The sequence below is a fragment of the Salmo salar genome, chromosome ssa06, assembly GCF_905237065.1.
Source record: "Salmo salar chromosome ssa06, Ssal_v3.1, whole genome shotgun sequence".
In the NCBI taxonomy this organism is placed as follows: Eukaryota; Metazoa; Chordata; class Actinopteri; order Salmoniformes; family Salmonidae; genus Salmo; species Salmo salar.
The window spans coordinates 61,431,415-61,459,373 of NC_059447.1; the positions used below are offsets into that span (position 1 = coordinate 61,431,415).

A 27,959-nucleotide genomic window follows, 5' to 3' on the forward strand; every position below is an offset into this window, starting at 1 on the left:
TTTTTTCACCTTTATTTAACCAGGTAAGCTAGTTGAGAACAAGTTCTCATTTACAACTGCGACCTGGCCAAGATAAAGCAAAGCAGTGCGACAGAAACAACAACAGAGTTACACATGGAATAAACAAGCGTACAGTCAATAACACAATAGAAAAAAAAGTCTATATACAGTGTGTGCAAATGGCATGATGCATTATGCCTTTTATGTGTTAGAAATCTAATTAATTTTCAAATAAACAATCTATACCTAATGTCAACTTGTATACTAGGCTTAATAAGACACCAGTTCTGCCAGTGCTGGGTTCATGGTTTGTGCATTGCCTTGTTTATGATGCCATCTATTGGCAGAATTTGAGCATTGCACACATTTCTGGCCATGCTTTTATTTACTACCGGTTCGACAAGATACAAATGGCCGCCTCCATAAACTCCGACAGCATGAAAAATATGTTGCAATTTATGAAACTTATTGGGCAACTGAAAGTAAGCCATTGATTACGTTAAGGTTTATTTAACGACACTATTCATGTGATAAAGCACAATTTCAACCCATGTTTGTTTACATGACGTCAATGAATAGTATTATTAACCCTACCTTTTTTTATGGCTGCTTTTTGTCAACAATTTCTTTACCTCCATCCTGCAGCGCGTGCCACGGACGGGCTGGGTGTACAGGAACGTGAAACAGCCGGAGAGTGTGTCTGACCACATGTACAGAATGTCCATGATGGCTCTGACGATAGCAGATCACAACGTCAATAAAGACAGGTAAAGTTGGTCTGTACACTAGATCATGTTCAAACTTCAAACATCGCAGCTGTAATATAATTTGTTATAAACGTTGCATTACTTTATTTGACTTTTTCATGCTTAATTACTAGGTAAAGCCTATAATGAAGTATTATATTTGATTCAGGTCTTTATGGAATCATTTTTGTAATGAATTACCTACATTTCTCTCGTAGGTGCATGAAGTTGGCCTTGGTTCATGACATGGCAGAATGCATTGTGGGTGATATTACACCTGCAGACAACGTTAGTAAAGCAGAGAAACACAAAAGGGAAGAGGTAGGTTATTCTTACAAACCTTCCATGGTGTCAAAATGTAGGATATTGTAGATTTGTAAATTCCTCAGAAATATCAGCCAATGACAATCTGTCCTTTCTCAGGAAGCAATGAGGCACCTCACTGGTCTTCTCCAGGAGGGCTTGAGGAAAGAGATCTATGAACTCTGGGAGGTCAGTCACAGCTGTTTTCCACTTTGCTCCATCACCTTTATGTGCCTGTAGTATGTGTTTGTTTCTTCTCATTTCTCCAATCAACCAGCGGTTAAATTGGTCATTTGAGGTGGTGGAGCGCTATCCCTCCACAGCCCTAATGCTAGCCTCAACCCAAATCCTACCCCTACCTTCATGTCCACACCCCAGCGCAACCCTAGAACCTAAAACGGTTCTTCGGCTGTCACCATAGGCGAACCCTTTGAAGAACCATTTTTGGTTCCAGGTAGAACCGTTTTGGGTTCCATGTAGAACCCTTTCCACAGAGAGTTCTATATGGAACCCAAAACGGTTCTATCAGGAACCAAAAAAGGGTTCTCCAATGGGACAGCTGAAGAATCCTTTTGGAACCTTTTTTTCTAAGTTATACCTTCATGTCCAGACCCCGGCTCAACCCTAACCCTAGCCTCAACCACAACCCTTACGCTAATCTCGTTCCCAGACACTTATGCGCAAATAGTCTGGTGGACTAACGCATCGAACTTGGCCTTCGTTATCATTAGTAAATACAGAGAGCTATGAGAATCTCCCGGTGCATAGGCATTGGCGCAATCATCTCCCACAACACCTTCCTCCTAACCCTTCCTTGTACGTGTCTTGTGCACCTCAGTTTACATTCCGCCTTGGAGACATGTGATTCACTAAAATTAAATGATGACCAACATTTTTCTCAGTAGGTCACGCCCACAGAATTCTATCGTCACTCCCACTAAGGCCGTTGAATTGTTGATAACCCAGGCTTATAAGCGCAATAGCCTGGGGACAAGGTTACCCTAACCTTAAAGTGGAACTGACAGCATTTTAGCAACATGCAATCATATTTTGGGGGGTTTTGTTTTTTAAAAAAAATTGGGGGGTATTTTACCCCTTTTTTCTCCCCAATTTCGTGATATCCAATTGCAATCCAATAACGATCTTGTCTCATCGCTGCAACTCCCCAACGTGCTTTGGAGAGGCAAAGGTCGAGTCATGTGTCCTCCGATACATGACCCGCCAAACCGCGCTTCTTAACACACGCCCGCTTAACCCGGAAGCCAGCCACACCAATGTGTTGGAGGAAACACCGTTCAACTGATGACCGAAGTCAGCCTGCAGGTGCCCAGCCCGGCACAAGGAGTCGCTAGAGCGCGATCAGCCAAGTTAAGCCCCACCGACCAAATCCTCCCCTAACCCAGACGACGCTGGGCCAATTGTGTGCCACCCTATGGGACTTCCGGTTACGGCCGGTTGAACAGCCTGGGAACGAACACAGGTTTGTAGTGACGCCTCAAGCACTGAGATGCAGTGCCTTAGACCGCTGCGCTACTCGGGAGGCCCATCAACATGAAATCTTATTAAAATGTGTTCATATACACCCCCAGGAAAAATATTACTCTTTTTCTTATCTTTTTTTTCTGACAAGCGAGCACTTAGATATGGTCATTTCCACATTTTCATAAATTCTTAGAAAGGGAAAGGGGGTGGATACCTAATCAGTTGTCCAACTGAATGTATTCAACTGAAATGTGTCTTCCGCATTTAACCCAACCCCTCTGATTCAGAGAGGTGCGGGGAGGGGCTGCCTTAATTGACATCCACGTCTTTGGAGCCCGGGGAACAGTGGGTTAACTGCCCTGCTCAGGGGCAGAACGGCAGATTTTTACCTTGTCAGCTCAATGTTTGGAAATGACGTATACGAAGACATTTGTGAAAATTCTATAGCAATAAATATACAGTGAGGGGAAAAAAGTATTTGATCCCCTGCTGATTTTGTATGTTTGCCCACTGACAAAGAAATGATCCGTCTATAATTTTAATGGTAGGTTTATTTGAAAAGTGAGAGACAGAATAACAACTAAAAAATCCAGAAAAACGCATGTCAAAAATTTTATAAATTGATTTGCATTTTAATGAGGGAAGTAAGTATTTGACCCCCTCTGCAAAACATGACTTAGTACTTGGTGGCAAACCCCTTGTTGGCAATCACAACAGCAGTCAAGCACCCAAGCTAACTGGCTAGCTTGCTAACTACTTCCAGACACAAATGAGAAAACACCTCTGTGACCATTTACTCGCCCTAGCAGAGCTGGTTAGGCTGTTTACATGTTATCAAGAGCGTTCGTGACTGTTACCTTTTTTGCCTACGTTTACTGACACCGGTCATATTCAGTTGGTGTTGCGCATTTGTAAATTCATCAGTTATTCTGGCACACTCAGATGAAATTGGATTAGATGGCCAGAGTGAATTTACGAACGCAAGAGAAATGCTAACTTGATAACAGTCGTTCAAGTTCAGCATAGCTAGCTAGCAAAGCGATTCACTTTTTTTTTCTAGCTAACCAAATGACACCAAAAAAATATATGAGGGGAAAAAGTCAGTTACTCACTCACTCCTCCAAACACATGACTTGATCATTGTCCTTGCTAGTTTGATTTTAGTAAAATTCCCAGCCTTTGAAACTGAAACAGTGCTTCCCGAATGGGTGGAGGCAGCAAAAAATGTTCTACGTTAGGCCAGCTGTGATTTACAACCTGATAGCAATATTTTTTGGACTACCAAGAAATGTATTGGTGAATTATATAAATCAAAAAACATGAGCTGGCGCACACCCAGAAACATTTGTTTGTGTGGAGATGCTGACTAATGGCGAATAAACTATAAACTATCAAAATAAAGAAAGTCGCACACTGAATATATAAACTCCCAGCAATTGAATGGGTATTTACCAACGTTTCCGCATCAGTGATGCCACAGTGATTCCGAAACGTTGGTAAATACCCATTCAATTGCTGGGAGTTTATATATTCAGTGTGCGACTTTATTTTGATAGTTTATGAATTATATTAATCATGCATTGAACTGCATCAATCTATTCTGACAACAATGCCTTAGTGTCCGTCATGGAATTTTGAGTAAAATAGAGCCTATTTGTAAAACCTCTTATAAACTTGGTTTTGTAGCATAAACCCGGGAATTTGATATATTTGAATGATATTATGATTGTCTGTTTGTTTCATATCTGCAAAGTAGTTAAAACGCTGTCAGTTCCACTTTAACCCTAGCTTCATGTCCACAACCTGGCTCAACCCTAACCTTCAACCACAACTCTAACCCTAACCCTAGCTTCCCTACAGTGGAGGCTGCTGAGGGGAGGACGGCTCATAATAATGGCTGGAACGGAGTAAATGGAATGGCATCAAACACATCGAAAACATGTGTTTGATGTATTTGATACCATTCCACTCATTCCGCACCAGCCATTAACGTGAATCCGTCCTCCCCAATTCAGGTGCTTGCCTAACCCTAGCTTCCATAACCCTTACCCTAATTGGCATAATCCGAACCTTGGTTTATCCTACTTTTATGATTCTACTTTTTATCCTACTTTTCTCTTTAACTGAAGGTGCAGGAGCGCAGCTCCGGGAAGCTCCAGCTCAATTAAACCACTGCTCAAACCCCTCCCACACTGTGTGTCCCCAGGAGTACGAGAGCCAGACGAGCGCTGAGGCTAAGCTGGTGAAAGAGTTTGACCTGCTAGAGATGATTCTGCAGGCCCATGAGTACGAGGAGCTGGAGGGGAAACCAGGCAGGCTACAGGAGTTCTTTGATTCCACACAAGGTAGGTACTATCTCTCATTTAACCTGGTAGTTAGGGCTGATGATCGGCTCTATGGGCTATATAAAGGTGGTGTAATTATCTTTTTTTATTTTTTTATCTCCATCCACCTCAGGCCGATTCCACCACCCAGAGGTAATCCAGTTTGTGAAGAATCTAAATGAAGAGAGAGCTGGTCACTTGGCAGCTGGAGGCGATGGGTCGTCTGGGAGCTCAGAGTCCAAGAAACCAAGAACAGACTCCTCCTGACTTCAACATTTCCACTGAATGATGCTACACTCAGCTTGTGTCAATGATGTTGCAGTAGCCACTGTTCTAACTCATCCTCACATGACATGATGTGGTAGAATGTTGTCATGGAAACCTGGTTCTGGTTGGTGAGTTGTGGAATAATTTAGCAAAAGATGGGCTATCCTTGAAAACAAATGTGTGCCCTGTTTTACTCCCAAAGTGCTCATTTTATTTTACATAGATGGACAAGACTTTGAAAGTAATTTGTTTATAATGAACGTTTCTGGATGTGCACATACTTCGCCTGTACAATTCCTGTGATGCATCAGAAGATGCACCTATATTTTTTTGTTTTGAGTTGTTTGACCTCTTAAGCTGTGAGGCTTCATTAAAACCATTGGTTATAACTATTACTTATGACTACAACATTATTTCTTTGAGAGAATTCCCATAGGCCTACATGTTCTAATCAATAGAAACTGCAAATACCTTGGGCTCTATTTTACCAAACCTATCGCAATGGTCAGTCTAGACACTGGGTGGTTTTATGCACCTCTAAAGCATGGCTAAAATAATGTAGGCCTGCCTGCAATATATAGATACACTATATATACAAAAGTATGTGGACATCCCTTCAAATTAGTGGATTTGGCTATTTCAGCCACACCCGTTGCTGACAGGTGTATAACATTGAGCACACAGCCATGCAATCTCCATAGGAAAAACATTGGCAGTAGAATGGCCTTACTGAAGAGCTCAGTGACTTTCAACGTGGCACCGTCAATGGATGCCACCTTTCCAACCAGTCAGTTTGTCAAATTTCTGCCCTGCTAGAGCTGCCCCGGTCAACTGTAAGTGCTGTTAATGTGAAGTGGAACCATCTAGGAGCAACAACGGCTCAGCCGTGAAGTGGTAGGCCACACAAGCTCACAGAACGGGACCGGCGAGTGCTGAAGCGCATAGCGCATAAAAATCGTCTCTACTCGGTTCCAACACTACTGAGTTCCAAACTGCCTGGAAGCAACGTCAGCACAAGAACTGTTGTAATTACATTTTATTAGTCACATGCACTGAATACAACAGGTGAAATGCTTACTTACAAGCCCCTAACCAACAATGCTGTTTAAAAAAAAGAATAAGAAATAAAAGGAACAAGTCATTAAAGAGCAGCAGTAAAATAACAATAGCGAGACTATATACAGGGGCTACCGGTACAGAGTCAATGTGCGGGGGCACCAGTTAGTTATTAAAGTGACTATGCATAGATAATAACAGAGAGTAACATCGGAATCAAAAGAGGGGGTGGGGTGGGGGAGTGGGCAATGCAAATAGCCTGGGTAGCCATTTGATTAGATGTTGGTGGAGTAGAGGACCTTGTGCATTTCAGGTAAAATAATAACCTAATGTTTATATCCCAGGACAAATTAGCTAGCAACAGCAAGCTAGCTAAATAGGACAAATTAGCTAGCAAGTGCAAGCTAACTAGCTAAATTGCCATAAATGTTTAATGCTTTTTGACCTGTCCCCAAATTAATGTTATTGGTTCAGAGTTTGTTTTGATATTTTAACCTGCGTGTCGTGATCACGTTTGGTGTAGGGGGACAAAATAAATGTATGCATGATGGCGCACGATGGCGCACGCGCGCAGCCAGTTTGGGTTCCGTGTAAGGCTGCATGATGAGACTAATGATGATTTTAAAAAAGTTGCATGAAAAGCATGAGCTCTGCTTTATTTTTTTGCACAGGCTTTACACACTTCATCAGTCTCTTGACAAGCAATCGATAATGCCTCGAATTTTATGGCTCTCTGTCACATGATTGGGTCTTTCTCACAGCTACAAGTGAAGACAGACACATCGGGGAGGCAACTGAGCGAGTCCCTATCCAATTCCAAGGAATATATTGAAGATATTGGAAGAACTGTCCACATTGACTTTTCGTCAGCCAACAAGATGAGTAGGCCTAACGAACAGCAAAAGCACTAGCCTGTCAATCTACTATCCCCCATAGTACAAAAGTTGATTTGTTCTATTCTGTGTGAGAAATAAATATTCCAAACATAGTCTGGGACAGTTGTGGGATGCGATAGATCTCATATTAATACAACCTCTGGCATCAAAAAATGTTTTTTAAGTAATGAGGCTGATGCAACAAATCACAAAGTTTAGCTTAAAATGTTGATAAACTATTAGGCTATTTCTTCACATTACATGCCCAGAAATGCGCACACAGCAGTAGGCTATAAGTGTGAATGTTCCATTAGCAGGAAAACATCATTCTCAAAAGTGACTGCAAATGTGACTATGCATGTAATGCTTTTATTATAAAGGTGCATTTTTATGGTGAAAGTTGTCTTCTCCAAACTTGAAACTCACACGCTGCATATGTATGCCAGTTAGGCTCTACACCAGCTGTAAAGCGGATTAATGTGCTTAATTTTAAGAAGTTATTCGGGCACTTTAGTTGTGATACAAACGTTGGATTATATTTTGGATTTTTAATACATTCTAAGGCTGCATGATGCGACTAATGAGGATTTGAAAAATGTTGCATGAAAGGCATGAGCTCTGCTTTGTTTTTGTGCAAGCTGCACAGACTTCACCAGTCTCTCATTCACAATTTGCCTCGAATTTCCCAGCTGCAAATATATCATCCACAAGTGATAGCCTAATATTGTTACCCTACAGACTATTCTTGATTAAATCTTGTCTTTACATATACTAAATAATATATGTGTGAAATTTGTTTTGATTTAGAATGGACCATTATCATGCACCTGTCTCGAAACAGGGGCATGGGAAAAAAATACATGTCATCTATGCACTTACATCGCGAATGGAGGACGCTATTCCCATGGTTCATTTTCATGCCATCCTGTTGTAAAGAGAAGCAATGTGCCTAATATTAGGAAAGTTGAGAAATAAATATAGTTGGCCTAGCCTATAGAAAGCTGATGGGATCCTCCTCTTTTTAATAGAGATCATCACTTTGTTTTCTCATGCAATTGCATAGCCTATAGAAATGTTGCGCAACATGAGCTCATGGGCTCTCATTAAGTGTTTTATGTTTCACGGAATCATGGCTGAATGATGACATGGATATTCAGCTAGCAGGATATACGCTGCACCGGCTAGAGGGAACAGCAAGACGAGGGGGAGCGGTCTGTGTATATTTGTAAACAACAGCTGGTGCATGAAATCGAACGAAGTCTCTAGATTTTGCTCGCCTGAAGTAGAGTATCTTATGATAAACTGTAGACCACACTATTTGCCAATAGTGTTTTCATCTATACTTTTGTGGCTGTTTATTTACCACCACAGACGGACGCTGGCACTAAGACCACACTCAGTCAGCTGTATAAGGAAATAAGCAAACAGGAAACCGCTCACCCAGAGGCGGCGCTCCTAGTGGCCGGGGACTTTAATGCAGGGAAACTTAAATCAGTTTTACCTAATTTCTATCAACATGTTAAATGTATAACCAGAGGTAAGAAAATTCTAGATCACCTGTAATCCACACACAGAGATGCGTACAAAGCTCTCCCTCACCCTCCATTTGGTAAATCTGACCACAATTCTATCCTCCTGATTCCTGCTTACTAGCAAAAATGAAAGCAGGAAGCACCAGTGACTCCGTCTATAAAAAAGTGGTCAGATGAAGCAGATGCTAAACAACTGGACTGTTTTGCTATCACAGACTGGAACATGTTCCGGGATTCTTCCGATTGCATTGAGGAGTACACCACATCAATCACTGGCTTTATCAATAAGTGCATCGAGGACATCCCCCCCACAGTGACTGTACGTACATACCCCAACCAGAAGTCATGGATTGCAGGCAACATTCGCACTGAGCTAAAGGGTAGAGCTGCCGCTTTCAAGGAGCGGGACTCTAACCTGGAAGCTTATAAGAAATAATGCTATGCCCTCCGATGAACCATCAAACAGGCAAAGCGTCAATACAGGGCTAAGATTGAATCGTACTACACCGGCTCTGGCGCTCGTCTTACGTGGCATGGCTTGCAAACTATTACAGACTACAAAGGGAAGCACAGCTGCGAGCTGCCCAGTGACACGAGCCTACCAGATGAGCTAAATCACTTCTATGCTCTCTTCGAGGCAAGTAACACTGAAGCATGCATGAGGGCATCAGCGGTTACGAATGACTGTGTGATCATGCTCTCCGTAGCCGACGTGAGTAAGACCTTTAAACATGTCAACATTCACAAGTCCGCGGGGCCAGATGGATTACCAGGACGTGTCCTCCGGGCATGTGTTGACCAACTGGCAGGTGTCTTCACTGACATTTTCAACATGTCCCTGATTGAGTCTGTAATACCAACATGTTTCAAGCAGACCACCAAGAGTCCTGTGCCTAAGAACACTAAGGCAACCTGCCTAAATGACTACAGACCTGTAGCACTCACGTCCGTAGCCATGAAGTGCTTTAAAAGGCTGGTCATACTCACATCAACACCATTATACCAGAAACCCTAGACCTACTCCAATTTGCATACCGCCCTTTCCCACCTGGACAAAAGGAACACCTACGTGAGAATGCTATTCATTGACTACAGCTCAGCATTCAACACCATAGTACGCTCAAAGCTCATCACTAAGCTAAGGATTCTGGGACTAAACACCTCCCTCTGCAACTGGATCCTAGACTTCCTGATGGGCCGGGTAGGTAGCAACACATCTGCCACGCTGATGCTCAACACTGGAGCCCCTCAGGGGTGCGTGCTCAGTCCCCTCCTGTACTCCTCGTTCACCCACGACTGCGTGGCCAGGTACGACTCCAACACCATCATTAAGTTTGCAGAGGACACAACAGTGGTAGGCCTGATCACCGACAACGACGAGACAGCCTATAGGGAGGAGGTCAGAAACCTGGCCAGGGGGTGCCAGAATAACAACCCATCCCTCAACGTAACAAAGACAAGGAGATGATTGTGGACTACAGGAAAAGGAGGACCAAGCACGCCCCCATTCTCATCGACAGGGCTGTAGTGGAGCAGGTTGAAAGCTTCAAGTTCCTCGGTGTCCACATCACCAACAAACTAGAATGGTCCAAACACACCAAGACAGTTGTAAAGAGGGCACGACAAAGCCTATTCCCTCTCAGGAAACTAAAAAGATTTGGCATGGGTCCTCAGATCCTCAAAAGGTTCTACAGCTGCAACATCGAGAGCATCCTGACTGGTCGCATCACTGCCCGGTATGGCAACTGCTCGGCGGAAGGACGGCCCTACAAATTGTCAAAGACCCCACTCACCCCAGTCATAGACTGTTCTCTCTGCTACTGCATGGCAAGAAGTACCGGAGCACCAAGTCTAGGACCAAAAGGCTTCTCAACACCTTTTACCCCCAAGCCATAAGACTCCTGAACATCTAATCAAATGGCTACACTGACTATTTGCATTGTGTGTCCCCCACCCAAACCCTCTACACTGCTGCTACTCTCTGTTTACCATATATGCATAGTCCCTTTAACTATACATTCATCTACATAATACCTCAATTAGCCCGACAACCGGTGCCCCCACACATTGGCTACCCAAACTATCTGCATTGTGTCCCGCCACCCATCACCAGCCAACCTCTCTTTTACGTTACTGCTACTCTCTGTTTATCATGATGCATAGTCCTACATGTACATACTACCTCAGTTAGCCCGACTAACCGGTGCCTGTATATAGCCTCACTACTGTTATTATTCACTGTCTTTTTACTGTTGTGTTTTATTTCCTTACTTATCTATTGTTCACCTAATACCTATTTTTTACTTAAAAATTGCACTGTTGGTTAGGGCTTGTAAGTAAGCATTTCACTGTAAGGTGAAACACCTGTTGTATTTGGAGCACGTGACAAATAAACTTTGATTTGAAATGTTACGCAACATGAGTTCATGGGCTCTCATGAAGGGTTTTATTTGATTTTGGATTAACTTTGCATTGATGTCAGAGTGATTAGAGTGACAATAGAGTGCTGGCAGTTAGCATGTTTGGTGGGCTACTAATGACCATCAGAGCTTGGAGAAGCCTAATTACCGTGACTAAATGGTCACATGGAATTTGACTGCCATCATGACTCGTGATCGCCGGTGTGGCGGTAGTAAGGTGTCAACTGTAAAGTTTGGTGGAGAAGGAATAATGGTCTGGGGCTGTTTTTCATGGTTCGACCTTAGGCCTCTTAGTTCCAGTGAAGGGGAATCTTAACACTACAGCAGCATACAATTACATTCTAGACAATTCTGTGCTTCCAACTTTGTGGCAACTGTTTGGGGAAAGACCTGTCTTGTTTCAGCATGACAATGCCCCCATGCACAAAGTGAAGTCCATACAGAAATGGTTTGTCGCGATTGGTGTGGAAGAACTTGACTGGCCTGCACAGAGCCTTGAACTCAACCCCATTGAACACCTTTGGGATGAATTGGAATGCCGACTGTGAGCCAGGCCTAATCGCCCAACATCAGCGCCCAACCTAACTAATGCACTTGTGGCTGAATGGAAGCAAGTCCCCGCAGCAATGTTCCAACATCTAGTGGAAAGCCTTCCCAGAAGAGTGTAGGCTGTTATAGCAGCAAAGGGGGGACCAACTCCATAATAATGCCCATGATTTTGGAAGGAGATGTTTGACAAGCAGGTGTCCACATACTTTTGGTCATGTAGTGTAAAAAGGGAAAGTCAGCTCACTGTTTTGCTCCTATCGAACTTCATAATTTAATAAAGCTTTGGCGATTAAGATTTATTTGAAGCTGTCTCACCAGCCAAACACGGTCTTTATGGACGGTCTTACTTGATTACATTGGGCAGGACAAAAAGAAAACAGCCTTAATTGAAAGGAGGGGAGGCTATGCTTGCTTTTTAATAAAATAAAACAAAATGGGGGAAAAACATTAGTGTTTTATGTTTCTAAATATGAAGTATACATGCACCAAATCACATCTTGTTCCATGCACATATGGGCAATGTGCGTCACGGCTGTATAGGCTGCGTTTCCGCTGTCAAAATTCATGCCATAACCAACTGTGTTACCGCTTAAACCAGATTTTGGTTGGTCTTAAATAGGTCTGGATAATGCCAGTGGCCAGTTTTTACATGACGAACTAACATGCGTTTGACACTAGTGCTGCCTTAACGCTAGCCGAAAATAGCGTCTCACATGTTCTGTACAAAAGCATTAGTTTCTGTACTTGAGTCAATGGGAAGCTATTTGTCAATTACAGTACATTTCAAAATGTGTTTGGGCTGTCTTAATACAATTTATGTGTGCTTGAGTGTTTTGTTTTTAGTAGATTAGTACCATGTAATTTAACTTATAGTATTTATTTCAATGTCATAACATACAACAAAACAACATCAGATTGGTTTGCAACAAATTGTTTAATAATGATACTGCAGAAAACACAGTTTATTCATAGTGTGTTATAATCTTTCTGGGATACAGTTTTGTTTTAAAAAAAGCATAAGTTGCTAGACTACATTTAAGTCATACTTACAGTAGTGAATGCATACATTTTCATACTTTTCCCCCCCCTTACTAGTCCCCTGTGAGAATCGAACCAACAACCCTGGCATTGCAACCGCCATGCTCTACCTACCGAGCTACACAGGACTGCACAGGGACTATAACAACTGTTATTACCTTTGGGTATGACAATCGTCACATTCAGGAGAGGGCAACTCTGCTGTTGACAAAACGTAGTCAAAATGTCTGAAAACATTATCACCTAAATGTCTGACAAACATCTAGTCACAATTAAGTTAAAAACCACAGCAACCAAGAAAAATCAACTTGAACAATAAACACCAGGAGAAAATCATATGACAGAAGTGAATTCTGTAAATAGAAAACCAGCTGTTTGGTCCATTATTGAAGATTAGCAGTAATAAACAGAAGAAATAACCACATTTAAAAATAGACATTTAATCCCACAGTGTGTCAAAGCATCTACACTGCCTGACTGCTGTGATAATAAGCATAATTTAGGTCCTGATTTAGGAGACCCGATCAAGGCTCAAATGCAAACAGTGCACGGTTGGAATAAAGGAGATATTAGTGTGATTCATTGGGATGACAGTGAATTCAGTAGATTTTCAGCACGAGGCCTTACTTTGGTCCCCATTTACAGTGCAGTATAGGCCTACAAATCCAGTACTTGCAATTTCAAGTATTAGTATCAAATACAATTCCCTCCCCCAATAGTATTATGTGACTGTCCACTCTTGGAAAGTAGTGTCATCATGAAAATGTTGTTTTAGTATTGGGAAGAAAGTCACTACTTCTTGTTTATCAAATACATTGATATAAACAGAACACATGTATTTGTATTTAAATACAAAAGGTAATAGCTGTATTCATAGTAATAAAATATCAAGGGCAGGAGTGCTTTACAGATTGGAAACACAAAGGCTAAGAAGCCATTAGATAATACACATTTGTGTTGGTACTTGATGTGGCTTTGGATAGATAGGCCTACTGTTTGTCATGCTCTCCTCATCAGGTAATGTAATGTGGCCTCTGGGCCAGTGAGGGGCAGTAGAGTGCTAACCCTGGTCTGGGGAGGTTGTTTCAGGCTCTGGTCTAGCAGGTGCGCTCATGATCACTGCTCTCAGACAGGTTGTTGCTGGGGGTTTCTTGGGCACTGGCGTGGGCGGCTGAAGACAACACCTCCTCAAAACTCCCTCCACCTCCTTGGCTTCCTACCTTGGTCTGCTCCAAATCCAAAAACAACCACAGAAATGCATAGGCACACAAACGCACACACACACGCACACACACACACACACACACACACACACACACACACACACACACACACACACACACACACACACACACACACACACACACACACACACACACACACACACACACACACACACACACACACACACAAAACAACATTTTAATATAGGCTATTGTCGAGAATCTGTTTGAACTTTCAGCAGGGTTGTTAGAAACACCAGAGATTACGACATCAGGCTCAAATGCGCACATTCAAAGTGGAGCAATTGTTCTCCTGAGGGTAGTGTTTAACCTCAATTAGCTGAGGTGTAAAAATAGCCAAAAGTTTTCCTGTGCTAAAGGAAGTGAAGCTTAACAAGAAAGACCTCCATAATGTTTACTCCCTTATATTGAGTTTACTTAGGCCGGGATTCAATCCGATTGTTCTTTGTCCGCAATGGCGCCATTTAAAGGTAAATTCAGATTGAGCCGAGACATGCAGCATTTACCGTGAATGTGTTCTACGCAAACCCGGGAACATTGCCTTTAGTACGCGCATTGCGGACAAAGCACGCTCGGATTGAATCCCGGCCTTACTTCAACATTACGTAAATCTCTGTCATTGCTTTGACAGCAACATGTGTTATGTTTCACATTACCTTTATGTTGGAAACGGTGCTTTCAACCTTCTCCTCAAAGGACTTGAAACTGGGCGAGTTCCTAATGGGATGAAAATCAGTTCAGTTTCATGCAATACTATTACTTTATTATACAACATGTATGTTTATATATATCTGAGCCACCATACTGTACCTGTACTTTTGTGTACACTTATTAAAGCTTCCTGTATTTACAGTGCTCTGCTAAAGCTACCGTTACTTACAGTGCTTTGTTAACAAAACACTGGGAGAAGTCCTGTATGCTCAGTGTTATAGAAAGGTCACTTTTTCTAGTGTTACGATGCCACACGTCGCTCTTTGGATAAACAGGTCAGATAGCTAGAAATGTATTAATCTTCTCCTGATGACTGCAGCAGGATATGCCAATGTTACAATCAAAAAGCCTCACATATAAATTCTGAACCAATACCAATTCTACTCACAATGCTTACAAACACTCAGCCTTTAAGACAATGAGAATGGGTGGGTGGCTAAGGATGGGGATCTAGTGGAGGATTAAGTCTATCACTACACACAAAGTAGGCTACACACAATTACCTCATAACGGGCATGCTCATTGAGTGGCGAATAGAGTAGCTGTCCCAAGAGAGCATGGCCCAGGTAAGAGAGGAGTTAAATCATTAACATGAATTTACAGAAAGCAGAAATCACACATGCACGCGCACACACACACACAATCACGCAGGCACACACACACACACAGCAAGCACTCCCTCTAGTCTACAGTAATTCAGCAGGGCAACTTTCTAGACATTTCTATAATGTAGATTTACCCATCATCTGATTGCCTTAAAAAAACAACAAAATATTTTAGAGGAATCTAATGGCTTATATTGTAATATGATATATGTTCTTAGACAACTTTGTCATGCCGTATCGCCTAAAGTGATGACTCATTCAAATGTATATGACTAACAACTTCTACAGAGAACTAGTAATGCTACATCTACAGAAGGTACAAAAGAGAAAGACAAATGATCTAAACTGTAACTATACTGAACTACCCACAAGTAAAACATGCTATGGTCAACAACAGTCAAAGTCATGCATGCCTACTGGTCAGTTTGCTACAGATCTGAGGAGTTCACTAAGAGGTTTATGTTTATACACATCCACTGTAGGTTATAATGTGACTGCACTGGAACTAACTGTGTGTCTGACTAATCAAATCAAGGGATTCCTGGAATTAATCCCATTCAGTTGGTTGTCATCTTCTTACCATTATATCTTAATCACACTCATATTTACGTAAGCAATGGCCTTTGTCGGTCTTCTGACTAGTTTCAGTGCAGTCACTGCAAACTTGTCTATCTGACTCTAAATCAGAGGTATAATACAACCAATAACACTAAAACACAATTTCTTACCCAAGTGAATTTGATCTTTGGATGCATAGAAAAAGATGAAGAAACAAACACATTTAAGACATTTGTCCTGACAGTATCGCGTGTCCTACCAACACTTTACATCAGGCTACTTCATTTTGAAATCACGGCAGAGTTGAATTAAACGTCTATTCAAGAAAAGCCAAATTCAAAGATCCAGTGCGCGCACACACACTTCAAACACACATTTAACCAATCATCAAAGCTCTGGTTATCATGCCATATACTGTATCCTTACAGTACTGTATACACTATGCATTAGAATGTAAAAAACCTGCGGTCTGTAGTGTAAGGGAGTCACCCAAGTAAAGCCCACTGCAAACTTCACCCCCAGGGCAACATACTGTACCTTGCTCTCCATGGTTCCTCATAGCTAAATATTTGGTTTGGCATATTTCAACCGATGTAAGTCAGCCAGGGCACACCTTTTTTTTTTACATTTCACTGGGCAACATAGTGAACAGGGTTTATGAAATTAACGTGTTCTACTGTATTTTCAATTCACACGAATAGTCCACACAGGGATAAACTAATTGGCATGCACACACACATGCACACTAGGTGGCATACCTTCTGGGATACATTAACTCAAGGCCAAACATGCTGCAATATATAAAAGGAATATCTATTTGTCTCTCTGGATTATTGTTCAACATGATTTTATACATAACATTGGTTAGTTAATACACTTTTGTTATTATCATGCAATAATGATGACGACGTCTACAACACACACTAAATGACATGGACAGGCATAACAGTAAATCACCGTTTTTCTTTGTCATGGCTAGTCTGAGTATTGCATTACTAGTGACACCGGGGCCAGCTGTCTATGATATGATAGCTCCCCAGTGGCTGAGTGTGCCCCTGCAAAGCCAGCATACAGGCCAGCAATGGATCTCCATTGTGCTACCCTGCCCAGTCAGATCTCTGGGTCTTCAGGGCAGAGAGTGGTCAGCAGACACCCAGAGGGTTACTGATCCCCCCCCCCTCCACTCCACCCCAGGCTGCATCCAATCTGGCCTGCAGAAAGCTGCTTACTCTGGGCTTATGCAACACAAACATGCCCCCTGCAACAGACTGTCTGGGTCAACCCCAGCAACAATTAGGATTGGGCACACGACAGACCGGCTGCAGAAAAGTGGAGACGAGGGTGGTCATTCTGACTGGAGGCCCCCTTGTATTCTGTCTCAATAGCTGTAGGCTAAAAGATGTAGTCGTAGTGTAAGGCTTCAGTTGATTGGATAGGAAATATGTTGATGTTGTTGTTATAGGCACCAGTGACACCGTACCTCATATCCCCAAACTTCCTGCTGATGGCTGTTCCCAATGTGGTGAAAGCTGCTGATGTCTTCTGCCCTGCCGTGCTCAACGTCTCCGACGTCTTTTTGTACCTGGACAAATGAAAAGTCAAGACAGTAATTATCAAAACAGACACAGGACAGGAAACCACAGGACAGCCACTCTTGTTCTCTTCTTGTCCCTGTCCGGAGCACTGTTCACTCCACACACACAGATTAGTTTCATAGTCAGAGTCGGAGCAAGGGTGTAACTGATACTCCAGCTCAGTATCACAATCAGTCAGGGATTCATACATCTATAAAAACAGGATGAGGGAAGCATGAAACAGATAACAAAGACTCAGTGTTTCCCCATGTTTTCACTCCTATTGATGCTGCAGAATCTCTGGGAAACAGAGGAGCGCATCGCTTTGATTATTTGTACAGCTTATACCACTGTTAGGGCACTGGCCTACAAAGAGAAGCCATTGATTTTCCTCTTTATTCTCTAGTTCTAAAAGCCTGCTAGTCTGCAGAGTGCCTGGCTTCCAACCTCTCACATCCCCAGCCCCTAGAGCCTGATTACCTCTCAGTGCATTACACACAGACTGCATGGAAACCTAAGAAACTCCTGCACTTCCCTGAGCACCAGCCCATGCCATCACCTTATCGGATTTGAGTCCTGCTATTTCAAGACAAAGAGCTTACTGCATTTGTGAGATGCATTAAGTGCAATGCGTTAATCTGGCTAACGCTTTTGCTGTGGGAGGTAATTCTGAGAAGAATGTGGTCCTCCAGCTCACTTAAGTACTGAGTCTAACTAGTGTGGCGCCTGAAGTGAGAAAGACCAGAGAGAGGAGAGGGAAAAGAAAAGAGAGAAGAAGCCTGAGAAATATTGTCACCTAACATCAACATCAACTGATGCCAACAACAAACCACACTGACAATAGATACAGCTCGGCCGTTATGGCGGAGTTGCTGACCTCCTTTACACTTGGCCCCGTTGCCTTGGTTTTGCATTGGTGTTGAGACTGGAGATTGAGGAGGTGTGTCGTGGCATTTACACAGTGGAGGCCCATTCCTCTCCTCTCCCTCCAGCCAATGATCTCTCAGCACCACCAGATCTGCTTGACCCTAGCGGTTTGCAGTTCCCCCTCACCATGGTAACGGTGATTGGAGAAGGGTGCTCTGCCCATTTCAGCGCCTAGTTAAAGCGTGACTCTGGTAACTGAATAACTAGGGACATACAAGGTCACTCTGGAGACACAGGCAGAGATGGAGGACTGAAATCTAGGCCTATTGTATAGCTGTTCACTGAAAATGGCTATATATACAGTACTGACCTATATGAGCCTGAAGCTGCTGTTTGTTTTTACTGGCTTGCTCCCGTGGATAGATGTGTCCTGGGCCAGGCAGACAGTCAGGCAGCACTGTGCTGCTTTAGATGTCACACCACCATTAGGCCGCTTGCTCCCTGTCATTATCTGCCTCAATGAGCCTGATCAGACCGGATCCATACATTCATCACTCTGTGACGCCCATAAAGGCAATCTCTGGTGACAGGAGCAAAACATCTAGAGGGCGCGAGTGCTATTTCTCTCTTTCCTTCCCAAATGCCAAACGTATGCACTTTCTCTGAGACAGCCTTTGAATGGCAACAATAGGAGTCTAGTTTAGATTCCCCCTCCCCCTGGCTTCATGCACACTGGCGTGTAACATATTTTATACCTACCACTCAAGCGTAATACACACACTGAATGATGTTGGGTACTTACGCAGTGGAAGTCTGCATGTCGTACCAGCTCCTGTTGAAGTTCTGTTTGAGCTCACTGAGTGGTGTTATCCCCAGTTTGGCTTTGAGGTCTGAGTGGTGTTTCTCTTTGGAGGCCAACACTTGCCTCAGGGTGGAGATTTCTTCCTCTAACTAGAGGGATAAACATAGAAAGACAGGAGAGAGAGAGAGAGAGAGAGAGAGAGAGAGAGAGAGAGAGAGAGAGAGAGAGAGAAATTAAGACATGAGAGATATAGAGTATGAGAGTGATGCTAATTTCCATTAGGGCTTAAGCATTCCAAATGAATTCTCTATAAAGCAAATAAGGTAACATATGGACAAAATGTGTTATATCCCAGTCCTTATCAGCAAATAAAGTATATTTCTTGGATGAAGCTTACTATGCTACGAATGGCTACAAAAGTCAATTTCAGCTACATATACGTACGTGTTGGTAATATAATAATAATATAGTGGTAAACTGAGGGAACTGAAGTACAGAACACTGGCTCTTCCATAACACAGTAAAGTGTATTTGGCCTGAGGTCAACACCAGGGGAAACAACAGTGACGAGGAGTAACAACTGTAAACCCAAATCCCAATTGGTGCTGACTCATAATATGCAAAGGAGCTCTGCTGCAAGAGCTGCCAAGATTTACATAACTCATAATGCCCTCTACTTCCGCTCCTATTTCCAGTTAAGATCTCTCTCCCATTGTCCAACACAGTTTGCCTATGTGAGATAGATCAGTGTACCAACTTCTTAACCATCTCTCCCCTCGAAGGTTGAACAGAATGTATCCATCTCCAAGATAGCGCTTCCTGAATCCAACACGATCAACATACCAAGCTAAACATTGAAAAACAGAGCGGTGAAAAGTGCTGATGAGAGGTTCTACCTTAGTGAGTTCACTCAATATTTCCTCCCTCTCCTCATCGGTCACAGTGTTGTAGAGGTCCACTTCTGACACCATTTCTTCATCTACTTCTGTTAGAGGCTCTGGGTCCAGCAAACCTGAGGAGAGATAGACGATTAAAACACAAAACAACCCCCAAAAGTTAGAATACTCCAGACTTACAGTACCACTCATTCAAGGGTTATTCTTAAATTTTTTACATTGTAGAATAATAGTGAAGAAATCAAAACTATGAAATAACACATATGGAATCATGTAGTAACCATTCTCTCCACCAGCTTCATGAGGTAGTCACCTGGAATGCATTTAAATTAACAGGTGTGCCATGTTAAAAGTTAATTTGAGGAATTTATTTCCTACTTAATGCATTTCAGACAATCAATTGTGCTGTGACAGGGTAGGGGTGGTATACAGAAGATAGCCCTATTTGGTAAAAGACCAAGTCAATATTACGGCAAGAAAAGCTTAAATAAGCAAAGAGAAACGACAGTCCATCATTACTTGAAGACACCTTTGAAAGTTTCTTCAAGTGCAGTCGCAAAAACCACCAAGCGCTCTGATGAAACTGGCTCTCATGAGGACCGCCACAGTAAAGGAAGACTCAGAGTTACCTCTGCTGCATAGGATAAGTTCATTATAGTTACCAGCCTCAGAAATTGCAGCCCAAATAAATGCTTCACAGAGTTCAAGTAACAGACACATCTCAACATCAACTGCTCAGAGGAGACTGCGTGAATCAGACCTTCATGGTCGAATTCCTGCAAAGAAACCACTACTAAAAGGACACCAATAATAAGAAGAGACTTGCTTGGGTCAAGAAACACGAGCAAAGGACATTAGACCGGTGGAAATATGTCCTTTGGTCTGATGAGTCCGAATTTGAGATATTTGGTTCCAACCGCTGTGTCTTTGTGAAACGCAGAGTACTGTAGGTGAACGGATGATCTCCGCATGTGTGGTTCCCACCGAGAAGCGTGGAGGATGAGGTGTGATGGTGCTTTGCTGGTGACTGTCTGTGATTTATTTAGAATTCAAGGCACACTTAACCAGCATGGCTACCACAGCATTCTGCAGCGATATGCCATCCCATTTGTTTTTCAACAAGACAATGACCCAACACACCTCCAGGCTGTGTAAGGGCTATTTGATCAAGCAGGAGAGTGATGGAGTGCTGCATCAGATGACCTGGCCTCCACAATCACCCGACCTCAACCCAATTGAGATGGTTTTGGATGAGTTGGACTGCAGAGTAAAGGAAAAGCAGCCAACAAGTGCTCAGCATATGTGGGAACTCCTTCAAGACTGTTGGAAAAGCATTCCAGGTGAAGCTGGTTGAAAGAATACCAAGAGTGTGCAAAGCTGGCATTAAGGCAAAGGGTGGCTACATTGAAGAATCTCAAATATAAAATATATTTTGATTTGTTTAACACTTTTCTTGGTTACTACATGATTCCATGTGTTATATCATAGTTTTGATGTCTTCACAATTATTCTACAATGTAGAAAATAATTAAAATAAAAATAAAAAACCTTGAATGAGTAGGTGTGTCCAAATTTTGGACTGGTACTGTACATACACTGAGTGTACAAACATTTTCCTAATATTGAGTTGCACCCCCTTTTGCCCTCAGAAAAACCTCAATTTGTCGGGCATGGTCTCGAAAAGTTTCCACAGGGATGTTGGCCCATGTTGACTCCATTGCTTCCAACAGTTGTGTTAAGTAGGCTGGATGTCAATTGGGTGGTGGCACATTCTTAATACACACGGGAAACTGTTAAGTGTGAAAAACCCAGCAGCTCTTGAAACACTCAAACCGGTGCACCTGGCACCTACTACCACACCCCGTTCAAAGGCACTTAAATATTTTGTCTTGCCCATTCACCCTCTGAATGGCACATATACACAATCCATGTCTCAAAGCGTACAAATCCTTCTTTAACTTGTCTCCTCCCCTTCATCGACACTGATTGAAGTGGATTTAACAAGTGACATCAATAAGGGATTATACCCTCCCCCTGGTGAGTTTGTCATGGAAAGAGGAGGTGTTCCTAATGTTTTGTACACTCATTGTATAGTGGAGAGACAATCACATAAAGTATGTTTTTGCAAATAACAAAGAAACTCAGGCACCCATTCAAATCGTCTAACTCGAAGAGATGATTCAGGCTACGGCAAGACATACCCCCCAATCTGTTGCCATCGTAACACGACCACAGTACGGCCAGAATTAACCTGAACGCCACCCTCCATCACTGTGACAATGGCAATATTCCCACAGACACTGACTGTAATTATCTACACTAGAGCTTCCATTTCCAATCCTCTGTTTATTTTTATACATGTAAAGCTAAGATATATTCTGGATAGTTTAAGGAAAAGTCATGCTTATCCCCTTCCATAAGGCCACCAGTTGTCTGTTAGAGTAACCGTCCTGTATGTTGTCTCTACTTAAAACATGAATTAATTAATGTGTATAACTAAATAGGAGCACAAATCTATTGCTTATTGTTTTTTATTACATTGTTTTCTTTTCTTATTTGATTTTATATATAAACAAAAATATTTAGGGGGGGTATATCTATTGCTTATGGAACCTAATGGTGATCTAATTACATGACAATATGTGTGTGTGCATGCGTTCGTTCGTGCGTGTGTTTCCAGTTACAATACAAGCTTAACCAGACAAACAACTTCCTGGTATGTGAAGCACTGAGTGTCTGATCAATATCTGACTGATGAAGTAATGGCCAAAGCCCCGGCATGGTGTACCCTCAGCAGATTAGATCAGCCATTAATCAAGTGAATTTGAACTAAAATGTTTATTGCTTAAACATAACATGCCATCTAAACCGAAGGGATGTTATTGAGCAGTAACCAGTGTCATAAGATGACCGTAGGTAGGGGATGTTGTTGTCAAGACAACGAGGCCAACAAACAAGCAGGAGTCACATCTTTGAGGCCTGGCCTCTCATTACATCCAGCAGATGATTGGAGTGGCGTGGCACAGAGCTTGTGATGCAGTTTGGCCACATAACCCAATCACTTTCTCATCAGAAGCCTTTGGAGCGGATCCCTTCGCTTGGAGCCCCACCATGTACACAGTATACATTCTAGCACTCTTCTACTGCATCACTCTCTTCTCTATTGTCATCTTGCCAGGCCTCAGTGACTCTAATAGTAGACGTATTTTAAGAGTAAAAAATATATAATAATAACCTGCACTTGTGTTTTCCTACTAGCACTGTGCTGATAGCTATTTTATTGAGGAAAAATGTACTTACAACGATTGTGATATGTGGTTGTCTCACCTGGCTATCTTAAGATGAATGTACTAATTGTAAGTCGCTCTGGATAGGAGCGTCTGCTAAATGACTAAAATGTAAAAGTTAATTACTCTACGACTTTATCCTATTTTTCTAGAATGGGACTATTTCAGTTTGAACAACTGTTTCTATGTTTTCACTGTGATGGGTTATGAGTACGTTGCTTAGCAACTTCCCATGCAGACGAGCAAGCCTTATCATTATCATTGATTGAATCCTTGTGTTGTCCTTAAGACACTTCAATCCTTCAACACCGGGCTGACTCATTTTAAAATCAGCAAACAATCTCTGTCTTTACCTTAGAGGACCACAGACAGTACACACACACTGGTACAAAAGTGATGTTGTTTGCGTTGCCAATGTGAGGTTCCATCCATCAGCACTGCTCCTGGGGCACTGAAAGAGGTCCCTACGATACATTAACATTGGCTCAGGTTCATAAAAAAAAAAAATCGATATGGTAATCAATATCAAAGAGCATTAACAGGAAACCATGCAGGCTTGATTAAGAGTGGATTGATGGGCTCGTGACTTTCCTTTTTGACTTTGTGGCAACATGTCACCTGAACATCATATTATTGGTACACCGATGACTCTAAACCTCAACCCGGCCCCGCCCCTCCCACGCCTCAGTCTGATTCAATTAACCATCACATACATGGCTGAGGGAGAGAGAGAGAGAGAGACTCTGGCCAAGGAGTAAACACAGAACTACACCACAATCAGTAGGGGTTCAGTAACACTACATTAACTCTGAAAAGGACATCCGACCTCGTTCTCTCTCTCTGATTTGGGAATCTATTTCAGATAATCTGCGGCCCCATCCAAAAAAACGGCATTGTCACATTCGGAGTCAGTTGGTCTGGGTTGTCTGAAGGCGTTTGCCGAGTCTTGCCTGCGACGTTGTCCTGAAAGTAGGAGCCCCGCAGCTCAGTGACTGTGGCGTGACAACTCATCCTCACCCAACTCACACTCATCATATTCAGCAGCACAGGGGCCAGAGCTGGAGAAATACACTCTCTTTTTCACAGGCATCATTGTTTTACTCTACAACCCTTATCCACAGATACAGTCGTTAGCATTGACAGCTAGCCTAGTGTTGTTCACACGAAATCAGTCATCTGCGGGGAGACCTGAAATTAACCTAAATGCGAACTGAGAGGCCTGCCTCTCACATTGTGGCTGCTCTAGCCGTGCTAAAGTCTCTGTCATCCAAGGTAAACTATCTGGCTATAAGTGATGACATCACAGTGGGTGTCTCTCAAAGAAGAAAAACAGGTTGTCTTCCATTTTGATGACACATTTACTGATCCTCTCTCGCCTTGTACAGAGTAGCACTCTCATCTCATTATGGACTATTATCACCCCTCTAACTCAACGATGTTCAATGAGTTGACTCATGCAGTAAAATGACCTGCATTCTGTACTGACTGAGGAAACAAATCCTATAAGCTTAACAAAGTGTGTCAGACTCAGCAGGCAGCAAACACAACTGGGAAATGTTACTGGAAATTATCCCCAGTCCCCTTACCAATAATGAGATCGCTCATAACCATGGTAAATAAAATGTATAATTTAGTAAATAAACAGCTTAAGTTATCTGGAAATTAGTTCCCATTTTTGCTTCCATTTTAGGCCGTCGTCTTGGCCTGTTACGTCATTTCTGGCCTGGCTGTAGTAATCAGTGGGATTTTCCCCTCGGATTATCCAACTAGATTTACCAAAGTCCTTCACCTCAGCCACGGCAGAATTAAGCAGTGCGATATCTAGCGAAGTCAAAGATCCCATTTCAGATAGTCCTTTGACTGCAACTTCATCAAATGGTTGCACTCAAACTCATCGTTTGAATTAACACTGTCAGGGGTGTTTTTATCCAATTTGTGGAGGGGCCAAAGTGTGGTGAAAGTGAGTCAATCATTTATTCATTCATTCCCTCATAATAAAGATACATATTTAAACATGAATCAGGGATAGTGCATACTTCCACATCACATGAACATTTCTGTGAAGGGCAGTCAGCTAAACAGAGAAGCAAGCATACCTGTCCTGAGATGTCCTTGTCCCCTCTCTTCATTTGGTAGCAGAAACAAGGGGGAAAGATTACATTCCTTTAATGAAATTAGTAATAATTGATCAAATAGATAGGCCTATGCTACTTTGTCCAGGGAGGTCACATGTTCTAAACATATATTCTATGCTTATAACATGTTCATACCAAGAGAAGAAATGCTGTAAAACAAATGTCCCGAAACATTTCTATCACATACGCAGATGAAAAAAAAGTTTAAAATCAGAGGTGTTTCATGCTTTGCCTGATGAAGTTGACCCTTGTTAGGCAATTCATTTACAGATCCTTTGAGGTTCTATGCATACAGGGAACATTTAGTAACTGGAAACACCACAAGACCTAAAACATTCAGCTCAAACACAGCATGCAACTGATTGCAAGAGAACTGGAGTATTCTAAAATGGGAGTCTATCCATCTATGGGGCCAAGAAACATATCAAGAAGACATTAGCCCATTTTCTGGTTCAATTGTGCAGCATCAAGACAAATTAATGGACATAAATCCAAATCATTCTATTTATCTGCACATGCTATTACAATCCTGAAAGTATAATAAATATGCAATTGATGCTGCACAGGTTTACTGTTCCAATGTGGGCCAGAAATACTGCAACTACTGTAATACTACCAATAACAGGGGAAGTAGTCTAGTCTACTGATCAAAGGCCTGTCACCTTCAGGTTGCAGATGCACCTCAAACCCACTGGGCATAACCCACTCATCTGAATATGAGGTCTTACCCCATTCCCCTGCACCATCGCTCAGTACACTAGAGTAGTCGCTCAGTACACTAGAGTACAACTCTGATGACGATGCATTTGATGTCCATTAGGCAATGAATGGGGTGAAATACAAAATAGTAAGTTACACATAAACACAAGAACACACACACACACACACACGCACGCACGCACGCACGCACACACGCACGACTGGTGTATAGTGTAGGTTACAGTGTTCATTCAGGCTGACTGTAACCTGATAACCTGAGGTTGATAAAAACAATGCCTATACCTTGTTTGAACCAGAAAGTTGATTAGAATAGTATTCAACTGATAATCTAGTGTGCACAAGTTAAGACAGCCATCTTGCTATTTGGATAATAGGGCCAACTACAAAGAAAGGCTCTCCAAAGCAGAATATCTTTGGTCACAAGGTTTCAATTATTTGGTCAGATGGTCACTGTGGGAAGGGAAAATAGGTGGCCTTGAGCCAGTCATGGTTGGCAAAATGTATTTGAACCTAACAGAGGGACAGAGCAATACTAGATCCACATGAACTTGATCTTTTGTTACCATGCTGCAATGATGTTACACATAGAGCTCGCCACCTTGTAGTCCTTATACCGGAAAATATATTACCTCTGGTTCTTTCAGCCATTCCTATGGAGAAAACGAATGGGGAAAGAATAGGGTTGTGGGATAAATGTAGAAAATAAGGTCTGAGGTTAACACAGGCTAAGGAGACATACGTTTTGTTCTATGAGATAACAATATCTGTCAGTTAAAATGATCTTTATGAATTTGGCAGCCTTTATGTGCTTTATTAAATTACATAAATGCTTCAAAATTAAAAAAGTGATGTTAGCTGATGAAGACTATCTATCTCATTGAAGAAAACGTATAAGATCTCCTAAACCTGTGTTTACCACAGACCTTATTTTCGGCGTTTATCCCAAAACCTTACAAAAACTGCATTAATTTTCCCATAGGCTTTGTCCAACGAACCATGGCGGAGTTTAGTGCGTCCAAAAAGATGGCATTACTAATGCTCTCTATTGGACAGAAATGAAACGTTAACCACGTGTTCCATTAAGTAGACGCGTCATGTGATAACTGGTCGAAAATGGCTACTCTATTGATACACTTTTGTCTTTTGAGGTAGAATTTATTAAACGTTTACACTTAATTTCACCTACCAAGACTATCATCACATATTAAAGTTAAACGGCTTAATAAGGTTATTTCTATTTTTATTAAGGTTAAGGCTATCAACTATGAATTCAGTAACAACAGTTTTCGTTCATCTCTCTGCTATTTGTAAATAACAAATAGGCTAAATACACAATTAAATAAATGCAAAAAAATCCATAATGTGTAACATATTATTATACATTTTTCGAGAGTTTGAACGCTCACTCACCCTGTTGTCTGGTCTCCATTCGAAGCAGTATGATACAGTTGTCTACTTGAAGTAAATATGAATTGTTCTTCTGAAACAGCGCTTTAGACGTCGATACGGCAGCTCACTGCTGCGCTGTCACACGCCAATGTTTACACTAGTTCCTTCACTGTCCATTACGGCACCGCCTCCATGGGCGGGGCTTCCAACATACACCAATGTTTACACTAGATCTTTTACTGTCCATTACGGCACCGCCTCCATGGGCGGGGCTTCCAACATACACCAATGGCGGCGTGCTCAATTACAGTGTCGTGACGTTTTCAGAGTTCAAACACTCTTTCATGTCGAACTAGCCACCTGATTTAGACTGATGATGCCAAATATGCAATATGTTGAACGATATTTCTTGACAAAAAAACTCAAATGTAATGTTAAAATGCTGTCAGTTTCATGTACACTTAAATACATGATTGCCCAATGTTTCCGGAGTTTCATTACAGAATGTAACGACGCCACCTGCTGATACTTTGTGATTCTAGGCTTTGAGAATGTCTGACCAATTTACACCCTCGTCTG

General features: G+C 42.1%; 2 protein-coding genes across 20 annotated transcripts; one reads left to right on the top strand and one right to left on the bottom strand.

Moving 5' to 3' along the window:
• The first annotated feature begins 370 nt into the window (after window positions 1-370).
• Window positions 371-5,517, top strand: hddc2 (HD domain containing 2). The gene is made up of 6 exons (XM_014205108.1): window positions 371-482; window positions 646-767; window positions 965-1,067; window positions 1,170-1,238; window positions 4,738-4,876; window positions 4,989-5,517. The coding sequence occupies exons 1-6, from the start codon at window positions 411-413 to the stop codon at window positions 5,120-5,122; spliced, it is 639 nt and encodes a 212-aa protein (XP_014060583.1). The 5' UTR covers window positions 371-410; the 3' UTR covers window positions 5,123-5,517.
• A 6,952-nt stretch (window positions 5,518-12,469) lies between these two features.
• On the bottom strand, window positions 12,470-27,606 carry tpd52l1 (tpd52 like 1). 19 transcript variants are annotated; one of them, XM_014204709.2, is made up of 12 exons: window positions 27,402-27,541; window positions 26,621-26,641; window positions 25,934-26,062; window positions 25,233-25,259; window positions 19,850-19,965; window positions 18,954-19,102; window positions 17,191-17,292; window positions 15,881-15,895; window positions 15,287-15,301; window positions 15,051-15,089; window positions 14,493-14,553; window positions 12,470-13,818 (listed from the first exon to the last, which is right to left on the bottom strand). In XM_014204709.2, the coding sequence occupies exons 1-12, from the start codon at window positions 27,418-27,420 to the stop codon at window positions 13,690-13,692; spliced, it is 822 nt and encodes a 273-aa protein (XP_014060184.1). In that variant the 5' UTR covers window positions 27,421-27,541; the 3' UTR covers window positions 12,470-13,689.
• Between the last annotated feature and the right edge of the window lie 353 nt (window positions 27,607-27,959).